The following is a 22,848-nucleotide window of genomic DNA, read 5'->3' on the forward strand; positions in this document are numbered from 1 at the left end:
TTCTCTATCCATCATGCTCTGCTTTATTTTCTCTGATTTACTGGTACAATGGGTCTCACTGTTTTTTTAGTGCCACTAGGTTATCCTGGAAGGGTAGCCTTTGCTGAAAAGGTAATACCTGGGAATACTGGTAAAAAGGGTACCGAGTATTCACTTGGCCAATCTTTGCCTAGAATAGATAAGGAGACTGAGGCCCAAACACCAAGCTCATTATTAATCCAGGGTCCTGGACTTTAGTACTCTGACCAAATCAGGCTCCTTCCTCAGAACTCCTTCCTAGTTCAGAACTAGGTTTAGTAGAGCTTCCCAGTTTTGTCGATGGGAATTAGTTTGACTGTCCCTCTAGTCTCCGAGAGGTCTTTGATGTCAGACTGCCACCCTGGCCCTGTGCATGACCTTTCTGCCTTAGTTTCCTTACCTGCAGAACAAGTGTGTTGTTAGGGCTGTTGGGAAGATAAAAGGGACTTATAAAAGTGACGTGCCCAGAGCACACCCAGCAAACACTACTAATGCTGGCTGCCATTATTATTTGAGGGTGGGAAGATTATCTCTTATTATTGACTTAAATCACATGTTTACCTTTCTGAAAGGGGCTCAACAAATACTTGATTTAATGTTTAGTACAAAAAGCCACTTTATAGTCACTTAGGATTTATATCCTAAGGCATGGATGTGTTTTAGGAAATTGATATTAAGATGTTTTATCTTTAATCTTTCCCAGATTATTGCATAAAGACTGATCCATGACTTGGCAAACTTCACCTTAGGGACTTTGCGGCATTAAAGGACAGCAGTAGAAATTCCACCCCAGGAGTTTGCCATCTAATCCATAAGGAATGTAGTCACAGAAGAATAGAAAGAAAGCTGATCCTAATGCAACGCAGGCATCTTTAGAAAGAATTTTAAACAATTTACTCTGCCCTTTTTAAGCATTCTGACAATAATCAAAGAGTTTAGTCCAGGTCAAAATTGAAAAGCTTTGTCAGGTTTTCAGACTTACAAGTGCTGCATATTGCTATCTACAATATAAGAATTTAAATGGGTAAATTTCATGTAAAATTTTGAAAAATAGGGACTGGCTTGGTTTCAGAAATGTCTTGAACATCAGTCCAGTTTCCACAAAGTCCAAAAAGTACTATGTGGGGCACTTTCAGTGTGGCCCTGTACAGTACAGCCACAGCTTGAGCTCCCTAGTCCCAACAAGAGCTTTTCTGGTCCAGATGAGGGTAGTTCTATGGGTATGAAAGGGCGTAAATAACTCACTCTCTATGACAGACCTGATGTCAGAGGTATTTGTTTCCTAGAATATCAGACATGGAGGGAAGCAACACTCTAATGATGATGTGAGGTGGTACACTTGTAACCTGGATTAGAAAATGAATCACATGCTTCAAAATATACCAGTAAACCCTCTCTTCCTCCTAAGACACCTCCCCAATCCCAACCACCCCCCCAGGCTTACTCAGTAATTTTGAACAGAAAATTATATCACTGTGATCCTCTCGTATTACAAACAGAAACCGCCTCACTCTCATGGATTTCAGTATTTGGAACTATTCTACAACTTGCAGCTTGAGGAGCAGGGGCCACTTACTGTGATGACCCCTCATGTTCTTCTATGTGGCCTGCCTTCCTCAGCAAGCCAACTCTGATCTCTCCCACTTACATCGTGGATGGGCTAGAACATGGAAGCATGGATAAACTAGTGGCATGGGTCAGCACTGCCATATGATTGTCGTATGCCCCCAAATGGACCTGAGAAGGGAATCCTGACTCCTCCTCACAGACAGATGACACACGGCATTCATTAATAGTGCAAGTCAACATGATTCTCAAGATGGCCCACAAGGAAGGAAAATCTGCTCACCTCTGTCAGTGTTTTCTTTGTTTCATCGTATCTGGCTTGTAGAGTGGTATGATCTGCCTGCAGCTGTAAATGAAAGACAGAAGACATTGGCTCTAATTTGATCCTTACAACACAGATATGGATGAAATCCCCATTTCACAGATGAGAAAATGGAAGCTTAGAAAGATTTAAACTGTGCAAACATGGAAATTTTAGAAAGGTTGCCAAGAACAAATGAAGAGAAAACTCATATATAATTAGTATCAAGTACAGGTCATGAGAAATGCTAGATAGTCTGCATAAATCCTATCATTGAACCTTATATTCAATGGGAGAAGACATTATTCTTATCTTACAGATAAGGAAATAAAGATTCAGAAGGGTGAAGTGACTTGCTTTATAGCTGACAATGATAAAGCCTCGATTTACATTCAGGTCTAATTTTTCTATCTTGCTACAAATGATTCAGTTAACCAACTTGCCCATCACAGAATACACACTGCATTTCAGCACTCATGATTCTAGCACAGAATATGATTGGCTGGCAAATAACGCAAGATAGAAGAAAGGATTTAGGACTTCAATACTAACAGAAAGAAAACGAATTACCTTTACATTCAAAGTTACATAAATTGTAAACTTGCATCTCAAAAATGTCGTTTCCCTTTTTCTTACTGAAAAGGTATAGTCTTGTGCTGTCTATGAATTTGTAGAAATCTGAAAATGTTCCATTAAAAATTCAAAGGGTTGGCACGTTTCTACTTTTGAAAGGGGGAGTAGCAGACTATTACCTGTATACAAATTAACAATGAGAAATTTTATCCTATAGCTCAAAAATTATGACAAAATAACTTGCCCATCCTTGAACCTGTAAGCAACTTATTGAAAGCAGTATCATCTTCAGAAATCATGACTCCTCAATCATACTTCTAATTACCAGCCTTCAGACTGATGAACAAGGCCTACCAGGAAGCCAACTCAAGCAGAGAGCAGAAGTGATGAAGGAGGGAAGCAGGTGGGCTCTGGCTTCTTCCTTTTCAAAGGGAGCCACCTGTGTAATGAGAGCTTTTATTAACCTGTTTATGCAATTGGCAGATGAGAATATTTCTGGAGAAAGTGTTTTGTTGTTGTTTTTTCTCTTGAAATCCTAGTGATTTAACTCTTTATATTCTTTGGGGCTCCAGGAAGGAATCCTGGCATTTTCCCCTCCTCTTTCACCCACCACCCTGCCCTCTTCTCTCATCCCTGCACCCATACACCTGACATTTACCCAAAGGTCTGCTCAAATGAGGTGAGTGGGAGGAGAATTCGAACATGACACAGCCTTTGCCCTCATGGAGCTGGACCAGTAAACTGGGGAGTAAAGTAAACTGGGGAGCTGGACCAGTAAACTGGAAGAGCAGACACAGACAGGCCCAGGGGATGGAGCCCATGGAAACAGTCACCTTACTCATCTGGGATTACAAAGACAGTCTTACACAGGCTGGATCTTGGCAGGGAAGAGATGCGTTCTAAGAATGGAAGACTCACCTCTCCTCCAATTATTCTATCTAGAGTTTTCCTCGTCTCATCTGACCATATTTATTTAAAAAGGAAATGTCTCTGTAGCTAGGCTTAGTTTTCACCTTGCTCTAATCCTCCATGATTCTCCTATCTCCATTTTCTTTTTCATTAACCTTCATTACTCCCTAAATTCTGTGGATCAAGCCCACAACCTCAGCATGTGCCCTAGACTGGAATCAAACCCGGGACCCTTCAATCCGAAGGCCTACACTTTATCCACTGTGTCAAACCGGCTAGTGCAATATTTTCTTTCTTGATTCCTCTTTCTTTCCTCAATTTCTGGTGTCTTCTGAGTTATCTACCAGCGGTACTGCAATTCTGTGCCACAGCAAAATATTCTCTTGTTGGACCATGTGATGTCCTCTACTCCTTCTCCTGCTTTTACCCGTCTCCATTTCTCTGTTGGGGTAAGACCTTCTCCACAGGTGGATCTTGGTTGCTCTCCCCACATATTACTATGAGGAGAAGTTCTTAGATGTCAAGTTTTGATTCTCTCACGTACTATTGATAGAACTGTAAATTGGTAAGCTAACTTATAAATAATTTGACAGTTTTGGGCAAAATTGAAAAGGCATATATTTTTTTGATCCAGTAATTCCACTTCCTAACATTTATCTTAAATAAATATTTACATACTGGAGGTCTGGAGCATGAATTTGTGCACTGGTGGGGCCCAGCCAACCCTCCTGATAGGGGTCATCAGGGGCAGGCCGGCTGGGGTAAGGGGCCATGAATGGTTTGCCAGCTGGCCCCACCCCCACTCGGGGTTGGGGGCCCTACTCTGGGGCAAGACCAGCTGGGGCGAGAAGCTGGGGGCATTATGGTTGTTCCACCATTCAGTCATTTTGCATATTACCGTTTTATTATATAAAATTTGTACAAAGATGATGGCATAAAGGTATTCATGGGAGCATAAATTTGCAATTGGGAAATAAACCTTGGAAAAACCTATATACCCATAAGTGGGGAACAAGTTAAATAAATTATGGTACATATATCCTTTGTCACATTAAACAGACATTATAAAGAATGAGGAAGATCTATATGTTCAAATCTTAGTTGCACTGCTAACAAGCTGTGAGATCAAGGCAAAATTACCTCTTCTATGTGTCCCTTTCCTTATTTGTAAACTGAGGATAATCTAAAGTCATACCATCCTGAACATGTCTGATTTTGTCTGATCTCGGCAGCTAAACAAGGTCAGGACTGGTTAATACTTGGATGGGAGAGGATAGTAGCAGTAACTTCTTCATAAGGATGTTATATAAAATTAAGTAGTTAATTTAAAAAAAATACACCTTGTAATTACTTAGTAAAAAAAGTTATTAGCCATTATTATTACTGGAAAAGAGATATTTTTAATAGAAGAGGTTAAAAAAAAATTCAACCTTGTAACTAGACAACCCACTGTCCCCAGGTAAATGGGCATCTATAAATGCTTGCAAAGGCCTAGAAAATCAAGGCTGGGCTAAGAAGTGAAGCTTTTTAATCATTTTTTAAAAACATTTTAAAAAACATTTTAGAGAGAGGAAGGCAGAGGGATAGAGAGAGAGAAACATCGATGAGAGAGAAACATTGGTCGACTGCCTCCTGCATGCCTCTGCTGGGGATCAAGCACACAATCTGGGCATGTGCCCTGAGCGGGAATTCAATCGTGACCTACTAGTTCACAGGTTGACACTCAACTACTGAACCACACCAGCCAGGCAACATTTTTATACTGGAGGCTGGAGCTCAAAATTCATGCACGGGGGGAGGGGGGTTCCCCTCAGCCCAGCCTATACCCTCTCCAATCCGGGACCCGTTGGGGGATGTCCGACTGCTGGTTTTGGCCTGATCCCAAGGATCGGACATCCCTCTCACAATCCATGACTGCTGGATCCTAACTGCGCACCTGCCTGATCACCTCTAACAGCCTCTGCCTGCTAGCCTGATCACCCCTCACTGCCCCTCCTGTCCGCCTTGTTACCCCACACAACCTGCTGTTCAGTTGTTACTGTGAGGACGTCATGACCAATTTGCATATTCCTCTTTTATTACCGTGTTTCCCCGAAAATAAGACATCCTCCGAAAATAAGACCTAGCGCATGGAAAGATAAGACATCCCCTGAAAATAAGACCTAGCGCAACTTTGGGAGAAAAAATTAATATAAGACAGTCTTATTTTCAGGGAAACAGGGTAGTATAGACAGTTCTATACTATTTGGTTTATTTACAGTCAACTTGTATGATCCCTATAATTAAAAACAACACATAAAAATGTGTAGGAAGCATTTACAACTTGATGAGACAGGAAAAAAAAAAGTGTTTAGCACATCTACGCATGTGTGCATGTACACACACACAGTATATACTCCCTCACTGTGGCTCTCTATTCAGTGTGAACCAAGAAATAAGTGTAAGATGGACATACAAGGCCAGATGAGATGGCCAGAGAGGCAGTTGAGGAGAGAATGCAAAGAACTAGGGTTGAAGCTCTAAAGACCTAGATTCTTACACAAAAGGCTTGCTGTTAGGATTGTTGTTTGTTGCCCTGTGACTTCTAACAGATAAAACCAGACACTATTAGAAGATTAAACAATTCTGTAGACCAGATAACCTAGATGTGAGCAATCTTTTGTAGCAGGGCAAATTTAGGGACAGTAACAAAGTTTAGAGGCTTCAGATTTTTTTGATAGAACATTCCAAATTAAAATTGGTTTATTTAGCAAGTAACCTAGAAAAAAATGTATATTCTTATAGCTGAAATAATTTTTTTGGAAAAAATGTTTATGAAAATTTTGATGTTAATTTTGAATCTTCATAAAACTTTCACATCTAGGCTTATTTTGAAACATTCTCATCTTTGGTGTCTTACATTTGTATAAAGCTTTGGTTCATTGAAAAGTGCATGCCTGTTTACATTTTTCATTTTGTCCTTAAAGCAACTTCTCTAGGCACATGTTTATCATCATTTGAGAGCCCCTAACCTCATATGTGCTATGTGACCCCTAGTAAATGTCTATGTCTCTACCTCATTCTCCTCATCTAGTTGGCCTAGATACATAGACAGGGGTTACTGCACATGCTAGGTTATCTTTAGTAACACTAGCCACTGCAATAATGATCACTCTCCTTTACTGACTACATGTTAGGCAGTATTCAAAAAAATACCAGGCTATTGGTAAACAGTTTCAGAGACGCTGTTCTTTCACCTGGATTAAGAATGTGCCAGGACTGCTACTGGAAGGGCACACAGCATGCCTTCTCTCCAAGTTTAGACAGGATTTGAAAAAAAAAATCTATCTATTCATGTTGAAATATGATAATCTGGTTCATGGGGTCTGCAATATCCCCCAAACTGTCCTTCCTCAGAGGACAAAGACATTCTGATGGATAAAGCCTCATCCTTGATTCATGTCATTCAATTCTGTTCTGAGTCCTTTTTAAACCAATCACTTTCAGGTTCTTTTCACTGGCAAAGGTCAGGGGTAAAGATAATACTTTCTGTACTGGGAATTAAAATGCCTAAACAAATTATCAAATGAAAACCAAATCACAGTCCACCTTGGAATCCTTGTTTGCTTATGATACAGAGCATTTGGTAAATCTAGCCTACTGTTTTTTCAGCTGTGGTTGAACAAATTCAATCAAAGAAATGACTGGGTAGGACCATTTGATATACTTTGTGGGATTTGAAAAGATGAAAAATATACAAGTTCATAATGCAAACTGGCACCAATTTTTGGAAAATCAATTGTTACAGAACTACTGGTAAACTGTTCTTTAGAAAGCCATATTCATTCCCATCTTCTGTTACATGTATTTTCCTAATTAAATATTATTGCCAGTGCAACTAAAGCATATAACATTTTCTCTTCTAATGACTGTTCCTGAGTCAAACTCCCCAGCTTTCTCTTATGCCTTCTTTTCAAGAATATGTGAAGGTCTTTCTAAAATAGTTCCATCTATCATCAAGTATTAGAGAATGCCATCTCCTAAAGTAGGGGTGTTGAACTCAATCAGAGAAGGGGCCAAAATCTAAAATCCAGCCTAAATCGCGGGCCGAATGGTTTACTGAACAGTCATAAACTGTCATTGTGATGGAAACGCAGCGGAGTGCAGTGATGACAGCGCGGTGCGGGCCACATTGCAAGGCCTGGCGGGACGGATTTGGCCCGCGGGCCTTGTGTTTGACACGTGTCCTAAAGCTAAAAAATGATCTGGTTTCCTCCATTTCCCCTATTACCACTAGTCAAAGCCACCAAAAGCTCATGTCTGGACCACTGGATCAGCCTCCTAATGGTTCTTCCTAAACCCCTTCTCACCCAAATCCAATGAACTCATGCTCCTACAGTAAACAGAATGGTCTTTGAAACAAAACTGATTCTGCTACTCTCCTACTTAAAACCTCCCATGGCTTTCACTGTCCTTAACTTTACCTCAGAGATTTTGTCTGATCATGTTCTGCCAACCAGCTGTCTCACTCATGATTCTCCAGCCACAAAAAAAGATATTGGCCAAGACGTATCCTTTTTTAGGTCTTAGTTCATATTATTGCATAAGCCCTCACCTAAGCCCCACAACTCCCATGCAGACTTCCTGCCCAGCCAGAACACACTCAACAGGTCTCCCTTCAGGTGCTTTCTCGACTCTCTAGACGCCTCTTTCAAGCACTTACCACAGATGTAACTAAATGAGGTGTGTGAATGATGTAGTATATGTCTCTCATTATTACTTGGAGATCCTTGAAAGCAGGATCATAACTTGTTCTTCATTCATCCACATAGTTTAGTTTAGTTCCCAGCACAGAGGTACTGAGTAAGTATTTATGAATAAATGCTACTCTTGCTCTGTGATCTTCTAGAATAGAGGTTGGCAAACTTCTTCTGTAAGGGGCCATATAATAAATATTTTAGGCCATGTGGTCTCTGTTGCACCTAGTTAACTCTGCCACTGAAGCTTGAAAGTAGCCACAAACGTATGGGTGTACTTGTATACCAATAAAACTTTACTTACAAAAAGAAGTGGAGGCTGGATTAGCATAAGGACTATAGTATACTGACCCCTGTCCTGGAACCTCCTTCGACCATTCTACCACAACAATCTTAACTCCTTCCCCAATTTTTACCTTCATGAAGAATAGTTTCATTTGACATAAATAAAACTATAAAAGGAAAATACCAACCTCTTCCAGATGTTTGGTCTTCTGCAGAATCTGCTTGTTTAAGGAAATGACTTTCCGATGATGAAGTTGAGAGGTTCCTAATTTTTCTGGACTTCCTTCAGCTGACAGCTCAGACTGCTGTGGAAAACAGAGAGGGCAAATCCAGATTTAATTAATCCACCTTAGTTCATGTAAGATAGCTCCATCCCTGCCCAGTCTGGGCAGAGCACCCGTGCAAACTTCAGGTTCAGAGAAGAAGACTGGCACAATGACCCATCCCTATCAATGGGATCTGCACCTCTGGCAGGGAGAATGGCATGTGCAGAAGCAGAGGAATATGTAACAGTGGTTTGTTGATAGCATATAGGCAATGGGGCATCATTAAAGGGTCTTAGAGGAATAACATCATCATATTAACATCTTTAGAATACAATTCTGGAATTGTCAAGAATGATGAAATGATTCAATTTCATAAAGTATTATAAGCATACTAGAGGCCCAGTGCACAAAATTCATGCATTACTAGGGTCCTAGTGGCTGCTGGCTGTCAGCTGCCAGCTGGGTACTCTCTCCCTTCCCCCAGCTGCCGGCCAGCTTTGCCCCCTGGTCGAACTCCTAGACAACCACATGGTTGAGGGGATAATTTGCATACTACACTTTTATTATAGAGGATGGTTAAAAAAGTATAAGCAGTCAGAAACACTTGGACAAACACAGAGACTGTCATACAGGAGAGATTTCTGGATCAGGTGAGGTAAATGTAGCAACATTACTGAGAAATCACACAAACAAGAAAGCAGCCTGGTATAGATTCTGAATACAAATACATGCCTCAAGATACCAAAGAGAAGCTCCCCAAAAAGAAACAAAAAAGCTGACCTTGTTGCAACAGGTATACTTAGAATACTTGTTGGATGATCATAGATAACTTTATTACACAGTAAATGCCCATTTAAACCACATTTCCTTTTTTATGGAAGCATCTCAATTCCAAGTGAATCGCTGACTTTAAACCTAGGTGCAACAAAACAATTTGGGTATCTGATTTTTAACAGTGATCATGAGCTTGAAAGTCTAGAAGACTTACCCATGGGGAAAAGGATGGGAAAGTGAGGAGAAGGAGAAATTAGATGTCACAGTCATCATTTATTTTGACTAAGGACTTCCCTGAATTATTCAGCAGCATTATTAACAGATGATGAGGGTGGTTTTTTTTTTTTCCTTTTTTCTTTCTTTCTTTCTTTCTTTCTTTTTTTCCCTTTTTTGCTTCTTAACAACTCTGGAGGTAGGAAACAATCAGCAGGATATGGTTGCATAAAATAGTAAGAAACGTCATTTTCTATTTTGTGGGCAGGCCATAAATGTAGCATTTGGTTTTGCAATATAACTAGCCTTGAAATCTGGGATTTTGGAAAATGTCAAGTAACATATTCCAGTTTATCTGGATTTATTGGAATTGGAGTTATCTTTTAAAGATGCAATTGGGCACAACAATATATCCACAACCTGGAGTCTGGGGAAGAAGAATTGTTTCTGAAAATCATTTGAGTACAAAAAAGGAGGGGGGCAGAGAGGAAAGACCAACCCTTTTCAATTTCCAAGTCACTTGTCAGAAACACAATTATAATTAACTAATTATATCTGCTCTACTTTGACTGCATTACCCTACTGTGTGTTATATATTTAGTTGCTTTTCTCTTGTAGATAATTTCAGATTTAGGTTTTAACGCCCAATTAGACCTTGATTTCTAAAGTGTCACTGGAATATTCTCAAGGCATTTTACCTTACTAGCAGAATTACATAAGCCTTCTATCTCATCATTTATTGACATTTGAAATAGAATTAATTCCCCATTCAAGGAACTGTCCCATATGGTAGGTCTCTCTGTTTGCTTTACAGATCCTCTTGAGTACCATGACCTCCTCCAGCTGCCTGCCTGGCTTTGGAGCAGAACAAGCTGTGGGCAGACAGGCCTGGGCGATCAGTTCATGTAAGTAGCTCCTGTCTGCAGGGGTGAGCACACCTTCATTCAGCACTATTCTGCACTTGGGCTTGGGCTGGATGATGTCTTAAACTCTCAGCAGGTTTTCCTGCCCACTACCTGACTTGATGGCCTAGGTTCCAAGAGAATGAAAACTGCATTTCCCGCCAGGTTCCACACCATCTTATCAAGTTTGCCTGGTACACACACAGCTTTGTTTTAACCTGTTAACTGCCATGTGTCCAAAACGGAAACCATCCCCATTTCTTCCAGGAGCACTGCAATATTTATGAATTTTAAGTTACCATAATTTCTTTACAAATCCAGAGATGTCACTGACAAGATCACTGTTTAAAATTGGGTGATTAGAGTTGATATGCAAGGTTTGTAGCTATAGAAGCTTATGGTGTACAAAGTATTAAAACTATGACCTTTGACTTCACTTCCAAGAACTCTTCATGGAGGAAAATCAGTAGCTATCTTTTTATCTGAAAGATTTCCAGGCTGGCCTATCTTTTTCTTTCTCTTGCTGGCAATTTTACTTCCTTTCTCCCTTCCTTCCTTCTCTCTTTGTCTCTCTGTTTCTGTCTCGCTCATGATTTTACAGTGAAATTTTCAAGATACCATCGCTTTGATGTTAATATGTAATGTACTTTTTATTGTCATTTGTAAATGAATTAATACATAAGCTATTGGGATCTCAGTAATTTTTAAGAGTTCTAAAGGGTCCTAAAACATAATTTTGAGAATCACTACTTTAATCTAAGGGGCCTGACGCACTCAGGAGTTATGGTCACAATCACTGGAGTGGGCTGACCATCATTTATACAACATTCAGAGGAGAAAGTTCTTTCTGATTCTACTTTTTTTTACTAGTCAGGTGATTCACAGAGGGAAAATACTTGCAGTGCACAGAAAGGTTTGAAGTCTTTATACAAATGTACTATTGTATCTCCTGAATGATAATATACTAGTGGTCCAGTGCAAAAAGGGATTAGAGAAAATATTTTAATATTGCTATTTGTCCTTTCTCTATAATAGAAGTGTCAGAGATTAAAGAAAATTAGTAATGAATATGAAAATCTTCCTCCTGTTAAGAGTCTGGAGCACACCAGAGAACCCAGAGTCAAGTCCCCGACACTGACATGCGCCTCAAAATTGCATAAGACCCAGACCCAGCTGGACCCCTCACCCCCATTGGGCTAGATCCAGACCCAGCCGGTCCGTTCCACCCTTATCAAGCCCCGCTGGGCGAGTGGCACAGTCTCAGGTGCCCTGGCCAAGCACTGGGGAGGGAGGAGCAGCCTGAGCTGAATGGAGGGGGACGGGGGGTGGCGTGGCCTGAGGTCCTTCATCAAGCCCCACCGGGGGGGGGGGGGGGGGTGCAGCCTCAGGTTCCCCATCAAGCCCCATTGGGGGCGTGCGGCCTGAGGTCCTTCAGCCTGGTGCCAGGGTTGGGAGCACAGCCTGAGGTCCCCTGTCAAGCCCTTCTGGGTGGGGGGCATGGCCTGAGTCCCCTGTCAAGTCCCGCAGGGCTGAGCAGCGTGGCCTGAGGTCCCCTGTCAAGCCCCACAGCAGCGAGGGGGGCGCAGCCTCAGGTTACCCTGCTGATTGCTTGTTACGGCTCCTTACAGGAAATCAGCCTCTGCTGTAGGTGCAGCCATCCTGTCTCACGGAAACCCTTCCTCCGCTGTGGGTGCCGCCATCTTTGTGGTGGAGCAACAGTCAATTTGCATATTCCCTTTTTATTATATAGGATGTTCTCAGCAAACACAGGCTTTCAAAATCCTTCCTCTTATTGCTAGGTAGTAATTCTCATCGCTCTGTGGAGTCCCTTAAATTTGCCCCTGCAAAGCTTTAATGTACATAATATCATATTTGACATTTCTCAAGCCCAATTAAAATGAATAATGTGCAATGAACAGGTCCAAAGTACATATAAATTTGTAAGTTCCTTCATTTGAGTTCCATCCAACTTGTGAGTTCCTTCATTGAGTTCCATCCAACTTGGTCATCTTTTGAGTCTAGAGATGGTGCTATGCAGCCCTAGCTGGTTTGGCTCAGTGGATAGAGCACTGGCCTGAAGGGTTCCAGGTTCGATTCCAGCCAAGGACATGAACTGCAGCTGTAGGCTCCTCCCCAACCTGGACTCTGGTCAGGGTGTGTGGAAGAAGTAACCAATGGATCTCTCTCTCTCTCTCTCTCTCTCTCTCTCTCTCTCTCTCTCTCTCAATGTTTCTCTCTACCTTTCCCTCTCTCTTCTACTTGTCTCTAAAAATCAATGGAAAAATATCCTCAGGTAAGGATAAAAAATAAAAATTAAAAAAAATTAGAGATGGTGCTATGCAAACTGCTTTGTTTAATGGGAAATTATTTTTGCATAGAAAAGTCATTTATTCCAGAGCTAAGCTGCAAAGAGTTCTTAACCTAGTCAGGGAAAAGCTGATAGCTTAATTTTTCAAACATACCTTTAATTAAGCAATCTAAGTTTTTAATTTCTTTCAATAACCTCTACGCAACCAAAAGCATCAGACTGATGAAGGCAGAAGCATGTTTTTAAAACAGTATGTCTCATCTGACATTCTGTTGACTGAGAGTCACACTGGGAAGAACACTGAAGATGACCAAGTTGGATCTTGAAAGATGACATAAAATTGTCCAGGTGGAGAATAGTAAAGGGGAATTTTCAATAATTCCTTGATAGAAAAAAATTTAAGTCCTGGGGCATCTAAACTGATTTCTACTTGAAAAGTACAACATCTCTCAAAAAATACCAGCCATGTACAAATAATCCATTTGTGTTTACACTGGAGTGAGGGCTATAGAACCAATCTAATTATGTTCAACAATTTCAGATTAAGAACGTGCTTTCAAAACTACAGCATGGATTAGATGACTTCTAGTGCAGATTCAATGTTTTCTACAATAATAACTGACATATATTAACAACTTTCATTCGAGTGGAATCAGATATAAATGTCACTCAATAAAATTAACCCAGTTCAAAATAGTAATTACTCAGAGAAATAAAAAAAAAATGATTACTTTAGCTAAAACTGCATACTTTGATAATGAAAGAGACCTAAAAGGTTATTTATATAATAACCTTCTTGCTAATACAGGAATCTCTCCTATGTCACCCCCCCTCCTAAAAATATAGTAAGTTGTCAATAATAAAGATCCCTATCGTAGGAGGGTGTCCAAAGTTCTCTACTGAACAGATGAACTTCAGTTTCTGACACCTTGATGAACCTTCCTACTAAAAACAGGTTAATATAAAATATTCATTTTTAATCTTTAAAAAAATCTAAAGCTAGCTAGAATGTATGACATCCTGGATGGCCAAAAAATCTAGTGAAAGTGGAAATACAGGAAGGTTTTGTATACCCACTGAAATTGGCTTTTTTCTTCAGCATATTTGAAAAACCAGGTGATCTCAACATTTGATTTTTACAGTTCAACACCTGCTATGCATAAACCTTGACACAGGTGTAAAAAGGAAAATATCTGCATTGAGATTTTGTAACAATAGATTGGCCCACGTTTGGATATGCACTCTAAATTTACACATTAACAGGATGGTTCAAAAACCCATAAGTCAATACTGTAAGTACAAGCGTGGGCTAGGTGTCCCTAGGTGTCTGTCAAAAACAAAAGCAAATTTGCTATAGAAGAACAAAGCTTCAACTCTAAGCCTCAAAAAATTTCTACAGATAAATTTCCAAGGAATATAAATTCACAGTCAAAAATCAAAAACACACACAAAGTAAAAATATCACGAGCAAGAGCTAGCAGAAAGACAATAAAATCAGATGTGTAAAGACTCAAACAAGTACCCACCCATTCCTCCTTAAAGTAATAGAGATTAAATGTAATCACTCTTTTAAAGTTCAATTTATCTCACCTAGAAGCCTCCACAGCTTTTTCCTTTCTCCTTTTTATAACAAGACTAGAGGCTCCGGGGATCGGGCCTAAGCCAGTAGTCAGACATCCCATTTGAAATCAGGGGCTCTGATTTCCAGGACTGCTCGCTTCTTACCACGGCAGAGGCTCCCACCACCGCCGCTGTGCTCACCAGCCATGAGCCCAGCTTCTGGCTGAGTGGCACTTCCTCTGATGAGCACACTGACCACCAGGGGGCAGCTCCTGAGCTGGAGAGAGCAGGAGGCTTGAGTTTCCCCTGGCCATGGGAGAAGCCAAGCTTTCAGCCTGCCCTGGCCTCCGCTTAAGGTTACAAAGTTTCAATTATAGAAGATAAATAAATCTCAAACATCAGGGCCTCTCTTGACCCCCACACCCAGGGCTAGCCTGCAAACCATCACAGCCCCTCACCCAAGCTGCCCCACACCCCAAGGAACCCCCACCCTGATCCAGGTCACCCTGCAAGGCAAACCAGGTGGCCCCCACCTGTGCACCAGGCCTCTCTCCTATCTAATCCTATATAGTAAAAGAATAATATGCAAATTGACCATCACTCCCACACACAAGATGGCTGCCCCATGTAGTCAAAGATGACTGCCCCTATGTATTCACAAGATGGCCACCACAAGATGGCCAGCTGGGGAGGGACCAAGTCTTGCAAGGGAGGGCAGTTGTGAGCGGTCAGACCACCAGAGGAGTGTATTTGGGAGGAACCAGGCCTGCAAGGGAGGGCACTTGGGGGCAATCAAGTCTGCAGGGGAGGGCAATTAGGGGTGACCAGGCCAGCAGAGGAGGGAATTTGGAGGTGACCGGGCCTGTAGAGAAGGGTAGTTAAGAGGAACCAGGCCTATAGGGGAGAGCAGTTTGGGGAGACCAGGCCTGCAGGGGAGGGCAGTTAGGGGCAAAAAGACTGGCAAGAGAGCAGTTAGGCATCAATTAGGCTGGCAGGAGAGTGGTTAGGGGGTGATCAGGCTGGCAGGCAGAAGCAGTTAGGGGCAATCAGGAAGGCAGGCAGGTAAGCAGTTGGGAACCAGCAGTCCTGGATTGGAGAGGGATTGTCCGACTGCCCGTTTAGGCCCGATCGGGCAGTCGGGACATCCCTTGAGGGGTCCCAGATTGGAGACCCCTCCTGTGCACGAATTTCATGCTCTGGGCCTCTAATGTGCAATAAATGTGATATGGAATTAGGATTAATGGCAATTTAATTTTAAGAATCATCATCTTTAATGCTATATGATCTATTCAATGCAAACAACACAGATAATCAAGCAATGAACTCTTGTCCTACAATTCTAAGAAGTTGATTATGTCTTTGGAAAGAGACCTGTCCAAAAGGACTTCTAATTTCACTCTTTTCTGGCATTTTGAGTAAGACAGCGAGTAAGCAGGTTTCTACTACCTGGGGGTGAGGTTCTCTTGCCCCTCCAGCCAATACTTCTTAACACTGTTTTCTAATCCAATTTTCATAGAATCCAAAGTGACCTCTATTTCAATTTACAACATAGGGAAGGTGACAGTGGTCAGAATGCCATTTATGGTTTTCCCAGAAAAGAACTTAGGTTCTCCTAAAAGTACACAGTATATCTTTAAGTCTTTTGAGCTTATTGGATGGGAGATGACCATGTGCTATGTTTATAGATTACATCTTCCAGATTAAGTCTCCCAGATTACAGGTAGTATCCCTTCCCAATTACAACACCCGTGTAATCACTTCAGAAGAATATTGCACAGGGGTTGAAGCAGAGCTAATTTTTGGTCAAGGCTTCCAAGACAGGAAAGCAAAGCTGGAAGCTGTAATAGACATGAACATTTTAGGGGGGCAGAATGAGTATGGTGGGGAAGGAAGGATGTGAAACAATGCCCTGTAAATCTGATTTTACTGATACTACATCTCAGCCAGATCAGATTCAGTATGTGCAAAATGATTAATCACTGTCTCCCTTAGATATTCAAGGTCCTGCTGCCTATTCTCAGCATGAAAAAAAATCTAACACTGAAATAATGGCTTTCAGGCTTCTGTTCGTTCTATACTCTTTTAATAAAGTGGAACAAAAAATTTTGCCTTGGGCTTGGCTGAGTTATGGGGTTTATCTCCTCTGTGGCAAAGCTTCATTCCTCAGCCCAATCACCAAACCGAGCCCAAGTCATAAGAAGCCTGGTAGAGAAGGAAAAATGCCTGTGCTGTACCTCAGGCATCGATTTATCAGATACAATAATTGCTCCGAGAGACAGGTTTTCTCTTTATATTTATAGAAAAATAGGCACTGCAAAGAAAATTAATTTAGCTAGTGGGCAAATGCTGATGGCTTTGTGTGACATATATGTTTCTGACAAACGTAACTAATGAATTATAACATACCTCCATCACTGCTGGGGGAGAGTGTAGAGAAAAAGGACAAATTCTTGGGGCATTACCTGAGGCAAAGACTCCAGTGAGCCCCCACATACCTTCTCTGCGTACTCGGACGCAATCTGCTTGATCTCAGCTGAGCAGAGTCCCACGATCTGGCCCACAGAGCTTGCGGTGAGACGGCTCTGCAATCACAGGGAGGGTATGTTCTCAAGACCATACCTTATCTTTCACAGAATTGAAAAACCTAATGCTCTCAGGATTACAGTAAAATAGGTAATATTCCCAGGGGGGAAAATAGTTGGGCTTTTGTTTATGGATTCATCAACAAGAGAGAAAACAAGCCTTGGGACAAATGTGAATCCACCTCTCCACTTCCTGAGTCACTCAGCTTACTGGGCCACATTCTCTTGGGACCCTGGGTACCTCATTCTTCACCCTATATACCCCATCCCAAGGTCTCTCTTCCTAAAGGTCACTACACAGAGCCTGCAGGGAACTAGCAGACTTAGGACCCAGGGAAAAAAGAAGTGCAAATGGGAGAAAAAGAGGACTCTCAGAATTCCTAAAAGGTTCTATCACAGGTCTTTCCTGCTTCTAAATAAACGATCCTTCCAAAGCTCTTGGTTAAACTTTCTCTAGAGGCCTTCTGAGAAGACCAACTCTAAATCAGGTATTGCATTTTCCACCTAGATGGTACAGGAAGGAAACAGAGACAACGGCTCCTTTGGCATGGGATTAGCTCATGGTTATGGAGAGGCGGAACCATGGCTCTTCCCCTAAGGACCATATGGTACTCCCCAGCCCTCAGGTCTTCCTCCTAGAGGTCCGGTGGATGGGAACATTATAAAAGCTTCTCAAAAGGAAGATTCCTAGGGAAACGGGAAACACTTGAATGCTGAAAAGACAAGGCTCTGAAGGTAGTTCCTAAGGGAAGAGGCCCCAGAGAGCCAAGCAGGTTGGTTCCAAGTTCCCATCTCCATACCATATCCTCCCCAAGGATCACTCCCACCTTACCTCCTCATTTGCCATGGCGGTCATCTTGGTCATCAGTGATTGAATACGTTGCTAAGAGAGAAATGGAGAGAAGTAGCAGTAAGATTTGTCCATGTAAGACTTACACAATTATGTCTAAACAGGTCTTTGTGGTAGAATCTAAGGGCTGTTTTATTGATCTCCTTTTATGGTTTTCCCCACGAGAGGTGATAAAAGGAAGCTGGAAAGGGTGTAAAAGGCCAACTAACAGCAGCTGGCTGTGAGAAATGCCTGGCCATTTTGGAAAGCTGAGGAGGAAAGTTAAGTTTCTCCCCAAATGATTTAAACCGAAACCTCAGGGACCACATGGGCCACATACCTCCTCAGCAGCTTGAAGCTCATCCTCCTCATGGGCATCAGCTTTTTCTGCAGTCGAGAGCCCTGTGGGAAGTGCCGTTTTCTTGTCCTCAGCCTGGAAAGGAAGATTCAGAAGCAGCTAAGCATCAGAGTTGGAGACTCAGTAGAGGAAAGAAAACACTGCAAACAGGCATGAGTCTGTGAAAGAAAACACACAGATCTGGAGAGCTGAACCAGTCCCTGAGAAGAATGGAAAATCCAGACACCTACACTTCCATTCCAAGTGCAGAGCAAGCAGGTCCAGCTTCAGGCCCTGGCCAATGCCTGTTCCTGAACTGCTTGCTGATTAATCCCTATCAGATTGTACATATTTGCCTGACTTATCCTTACATTTTGATGGGAGGTCTTTCCCCGACTTTAATGCCTTCAAGAGCAGATCACTGCCTAAAGGAGTGTTTGTTTGTTTTTTTTCCAAACTGTCAGTTGAGACCTATTAGTAGGACATGAAAATAATTTAGGTACGACAAGCATCTAAACAGACTGAATAAAATTTACAGAAAAGAAGAGATCAGAGTGCTATGCAGGTAGTCAAAGGTTAAATACTGCTTTGTGAAACTGAAAGTCAACAAAGTTTGAAAACCACTGGCTTAAGGGATAAAATTCTAACCTGCTTCACCTGGTGATCATGCTCCATGCTCTGTATCCGGTCTCAGGCTTTAAATGGACCACACCACACTCAAGATACCTGGATTAACTATTATACTGTTCCTCAAACATAGACTTGAGTTCTTGAGTTTTAATTCCATGTCTGTCATCTACCAGCTGGGTGACCACAGGCTTACCTTCTCTGGATACCAGGGTCTTCTAGGGTTGAAAGGGAGGACTGGTCTCAAACACCCTTCTCAGATCATCCCAATTCTAGGGTGCTTTTCTATAACTAGTCTACAACTGACCCTGGGGAACACCTTGAGCTCCCAACTATTGGGTATATCTACAGGGTACAAGACTTCCAGTTCAAATGTGCCATCTGACATAAGACTGACAAGACAAGCCAGATGGGAATGCCTATTTATGGGCATTTTATGATTTTTCCAATCATAATCAAATGGTCTTATTTCATGATTTAGTCACATGCATAAACATGCTTTTCAGACTTAAATTACACATCAAACTAAATGTATGCATCAAATTCTTATATACCAGATGCCACATGACATACTTAAATCCAGATAATACCTTGTTTTGGAGGAAATAACTGTTTAGTTGTGTGAAAAACACAAATGGGGGGAAAAAATAACAAAAAAACCCAAAAAAGATAAAATCAATGCATGACTGATTACTAATGAAATAATAACTATATGTTTACTCTGTATTGGATCATTCCATGTCCTTTACATTTTAATCTTTACAACAGTGCTGCCCCCATTTTATAGATGCTAAAGAATTAAGACACAATAATTGAGCATATAGTCCAAAGTCACACAGAGAAGGGATGAAGTTAGCAGAAATCCAGCTTTAGAACACATGCTCCTAGTCATTGTCAGGGCTCTTCATGACAGAGACAGCAATTACCACAGGAATAAGAGGAAGGCGAAGGTCAGGAAGGGCCTCCCAAAAGAAAAACTGAGAGATGCGAAAGCTAGAGAGAGAATAACAATAGGTGTTTCATTAAAGAAAATCTGGGGATTAGATGAGGAATGAGAAAAAGGTTACTAATAGACCTCAAGCAGCAGGATTCTACTTTTTAAGAGGCCACTGACTTCTTTCGTTAGCACTTTATTTTTTAACAGGCAGTGGTTAAAAGCACAGGCTTTGATGTCACACAGACCTGGATTCAGATTATTATTATGGTACTTAAGGAGCTGTGTAATCTTGGACAAATCACTGAGCCTCTCCGGGCGTCAGCTTTCTGACCCGAAAAACAGGAATTAGTATTTTCCTCAGAGAGTTGTTCAGAGGAGTAAGTGAAAAAATACATATTGCTCTGTTCAAAGGGCCTGGAGCATAGTAAAGGTTTGGCACTGTAAGATTTATGTGCATGCCCTACTGCTGGATTAAGGATAATTAATAAATACATAAATGACGAAAAATCTTTGTGACTGCTTTGTGAAGTTAGAAAAACCCATTTTGACTTACCTGATTTTCCCACCTAGTTACCTTAACACAGGCAGGCCTGTAATTTATGGTTATGCTCTATCTCACTGCCAGCATCCTGCTTCCACCTGTCTAGGATCACTCTCACCGGGTGAGGAGTGCTTAGGTCACTGGTAGTGGAGTTCACTTTTACACTTTTAGTATTAGTAGGGCCACAGGATTGACCCAGGGGCCATGACTTTCAATTACCCTCCAGTTCTAGCCCCAGATGAGGCTGTTGCTTCAGCTCCCTGGCCTGGGAGGCATGTCCTTGCAGCCCTGGGGTTTGCCCAAGGAACAGAGCCTGGTTGGCAGCAGCCCTGTCAACCCATGCTGGGCAGTCTGTCAGTATCAGACAGAGGCAAAAGGGTGGGTCACTCCCATCTCTCAAATTTTCTCTCCCATTATCTATGCTTTTCTTACCTTCTCTGTTTTGCTCTGGCGGCTAAATCCATATCTCCTGCAGGCCACAAAAAAGGGGAGTTCAATTACTATTCAAAAATCACATTAAGTCTGTCAAATGCAGTTTAGTTGAATTTTTATATAAAAAGCCAATTTAGGCTATTTGGTGACTGGAGAAAATATTTTAAGTGCCCAAATCACAAATATATTCCACTGTTTTTGAATAAAGAGCCCGCTACCCTATTCACCATATAAATACTTAAACAGGAACTCAGTACAGAGTACGTACAACATTCCCTTTAAGTACATTCTCTCTACTTTTTGAAGAAGGAACTATATTTCAGATTCACAATTTTAGTTAAATGTCTTGAAAATATCTGTATAAACAAATGTGAATGTATTGATCAAGCTAACCATACTCTCCAATAGCTTGCACAATCTCCAGTCCAGCCCATTTTTTCCTTTCAAGCATACAGAAGCATTTTACCAGTAATATTGTGTGTTCCTATCACTCAACTTTAAATTCAAAGACATTCACAAATGCTCTTTAATGTAAATTAGTTTATTTTCTGGCTCTAACTAATATATATATATATATTTAATAGCAAGTATAACAATGCAAAACCATTCAACCTAAAATAAAAAAAAACATGATGAAAAATACCAACCTCACTTACCTGTAAATAGTTTATAAGGACATAAAAATGACAAGCAACCATTAAAAACAAGACAAATTAAGGGCTCCTACTCTGCTCTCACTCATCCCAGGCCTTACCTAATAGATCCTTGTGCTGGCCTCTCACCTGGTCTCTGACCTCGAGCTTCACTCTACTCCCACTCCTCCCCATTCTTATCCAACTTCCCATTGTCCCACAGGACAAACTGGACCCCCTGGGCACTCTCTGTTAGATGAGGTGAGAGGAAGGTCATAAAGGATTCACTGTGTGGTGTGGATCACAGAAGCAACTTGGTTTGGGGACCCCAAGCTGTCACAGTGGCTTCCTGATTTTGGCAGAAGTGGTGTGATATTTTTGTCAGCAGCTGCAGTACCAGCTTCCCAATTCCTCAGTCCTCTAGACAGCTTCCAACTTGGAGGCCCAGTTCCAATGTGATGCTTGGGAAATGACCCTGTCTCAGTCAAGATTCCATGTTTTAAGCTCATGGATCTCAGTAATCAATCCTTCAGTTGAAACTAGGGGAAGGGTTTTGTGTTCTCAACCAGGGAGCCTTGACCAATTGAGGATTTCACTAAGTCTCTGCTCCTAGCGGTGTCTTTGCACCTTGAGTATCTATTTGTTTTCCAGATTTTAGTCTGTGGAAACCCTAAGGATAGAAGACATACCCTTAGGCAGACATACCCTTATTTAAGGCCAAGGAACTCTGCGGATTTTCCAAATTAAATCAGTCAGCTACTAAATCTGAGCAATTTAATTCCCAGGTAGAATTAATCTACTCTGTTCTTAAAGATGAAGAGTCTGGAAAGACTTCTCTAACCATCCAAAACGAGGTTAGGTCCCGAGCTATGTGTTTCTATGTTTACACCACTAGTGCACTTGTCCCACAGTGCACAGAATAACTATGTTATGTGGAATCTGACTTCTGAGTTCCTGGAGGAGTGGAAATGCATTTACTTCATTCACTTTCTTTGTATATTTTTAAAATTGAGATGTGATTCATGTAACACAAAATTCACCATTGTAAAGTATATATCTCAGCAGTTTTTTGTCTATTTACTATTTTGTGCAACTATCACCACAAATTCAAGAATAGTTTCACTGTGCCCCAAAGAAATCTATACCTATTAGCAATCAGTGCCATTTCTCTCTCTCATCCCCTGGCAACAAGTAATCCTTCTGTTTCTGTGGATTTTCTGGATGTTCCATATAAATGGAATCATACAACATGTGGCCTTTTATACCTAATTTCTTTCACTTAGCATGTTTTCAGGTTCATCCATAATGTAGCACAAATCAGTACTTAATTCTTTTTTATGACTAAACTAGAGGCCTGGTGCACAAAATTCTTGCACAGTGTGTGTGCGTGCGTGTGTGTGTGTGTGTGTCCTTCAGCCCAACCTGCGCCCTCTTGCAATCTGGGACGCTGCATGCACCAGTGACTAACCAGATGATTTTTCTAAAAGCTTCCTTCTCCATGTGACATTATGGCAATGCTT

At 41.4% G+C, this 22,848-nt stretch overlaps 1 protein-coding gene across 5 annotated transcripts in view; it reads right to left on the bottom strand.

Annotated features, from left to right (window-relative positions):
• Positions 1 to 22,848, bottom strand: part of CCDC93 (coiled-coil domain containing 93) — a 75,456-nt gene that overhangs the window by 25,205 nt on the left and 27,403 nt on the right. For 3 of the 5 annotated variants that reach the window (XR_006740538.1, XM_036420801.2, XM_036420803.2), the window contains exons 8-13: positions 20,697 to 20,733; positions 18,163 to 18,255; positions 17,826 to 17,876; positions 16,907 to 16,993; positions 8,577 to 8,693; positions 1,868 to 1,930 (exon numbers count right to left, since the gene is read on the bottom strand). Coding sequence is in view for 4 of the 5 variants with exons in the window: in XM_036420801.2 (XP_036276694.1) it covers positions 1,868 to 1,930; positions 8,577 to 8,693; positions 16,907 to 16,993; positions 17,826 to 17,876; positions 18,163 to 18,255; positions 20,697 to 20,733 (448 nt within the window). In the remaining variant the exon portion in view is untranslated. Of the gene's footprint in view, positions 1 to 1,867; positions 1,931 to 8,576; positions 8,694 to 16,906; positions 16,994 to 17,825; positions 17,877 to 18,162; positions 18,256 to 18,982; positions 19,005 to 20,696; positions 20,734 to 22,848 lie in introns of all 5 variants that reach the window. The other 2 variants (XM_045575637.1, XM_036420802.2) reach the window with 2 other exon arrangements.

This window comes from Pipistrellus kuhlii, unplaced genomic scaffold (genome assembly GCF_014108245.1).
Source record: "Pipistrellus kuhlii isolate mPipKuh1 unplaced genomic scaffold, mPipKuh1.p scaffold_m20_p_7, whole genome shotgun sequence".
Taxonomy (NCBI): domain Eukaryota; kingdom Metazoa; phylum Chordata; class Mammalia; order Chiroptera; family Vespertilionidae; genus Pipistrellus; species Pipistrellus kuhlii.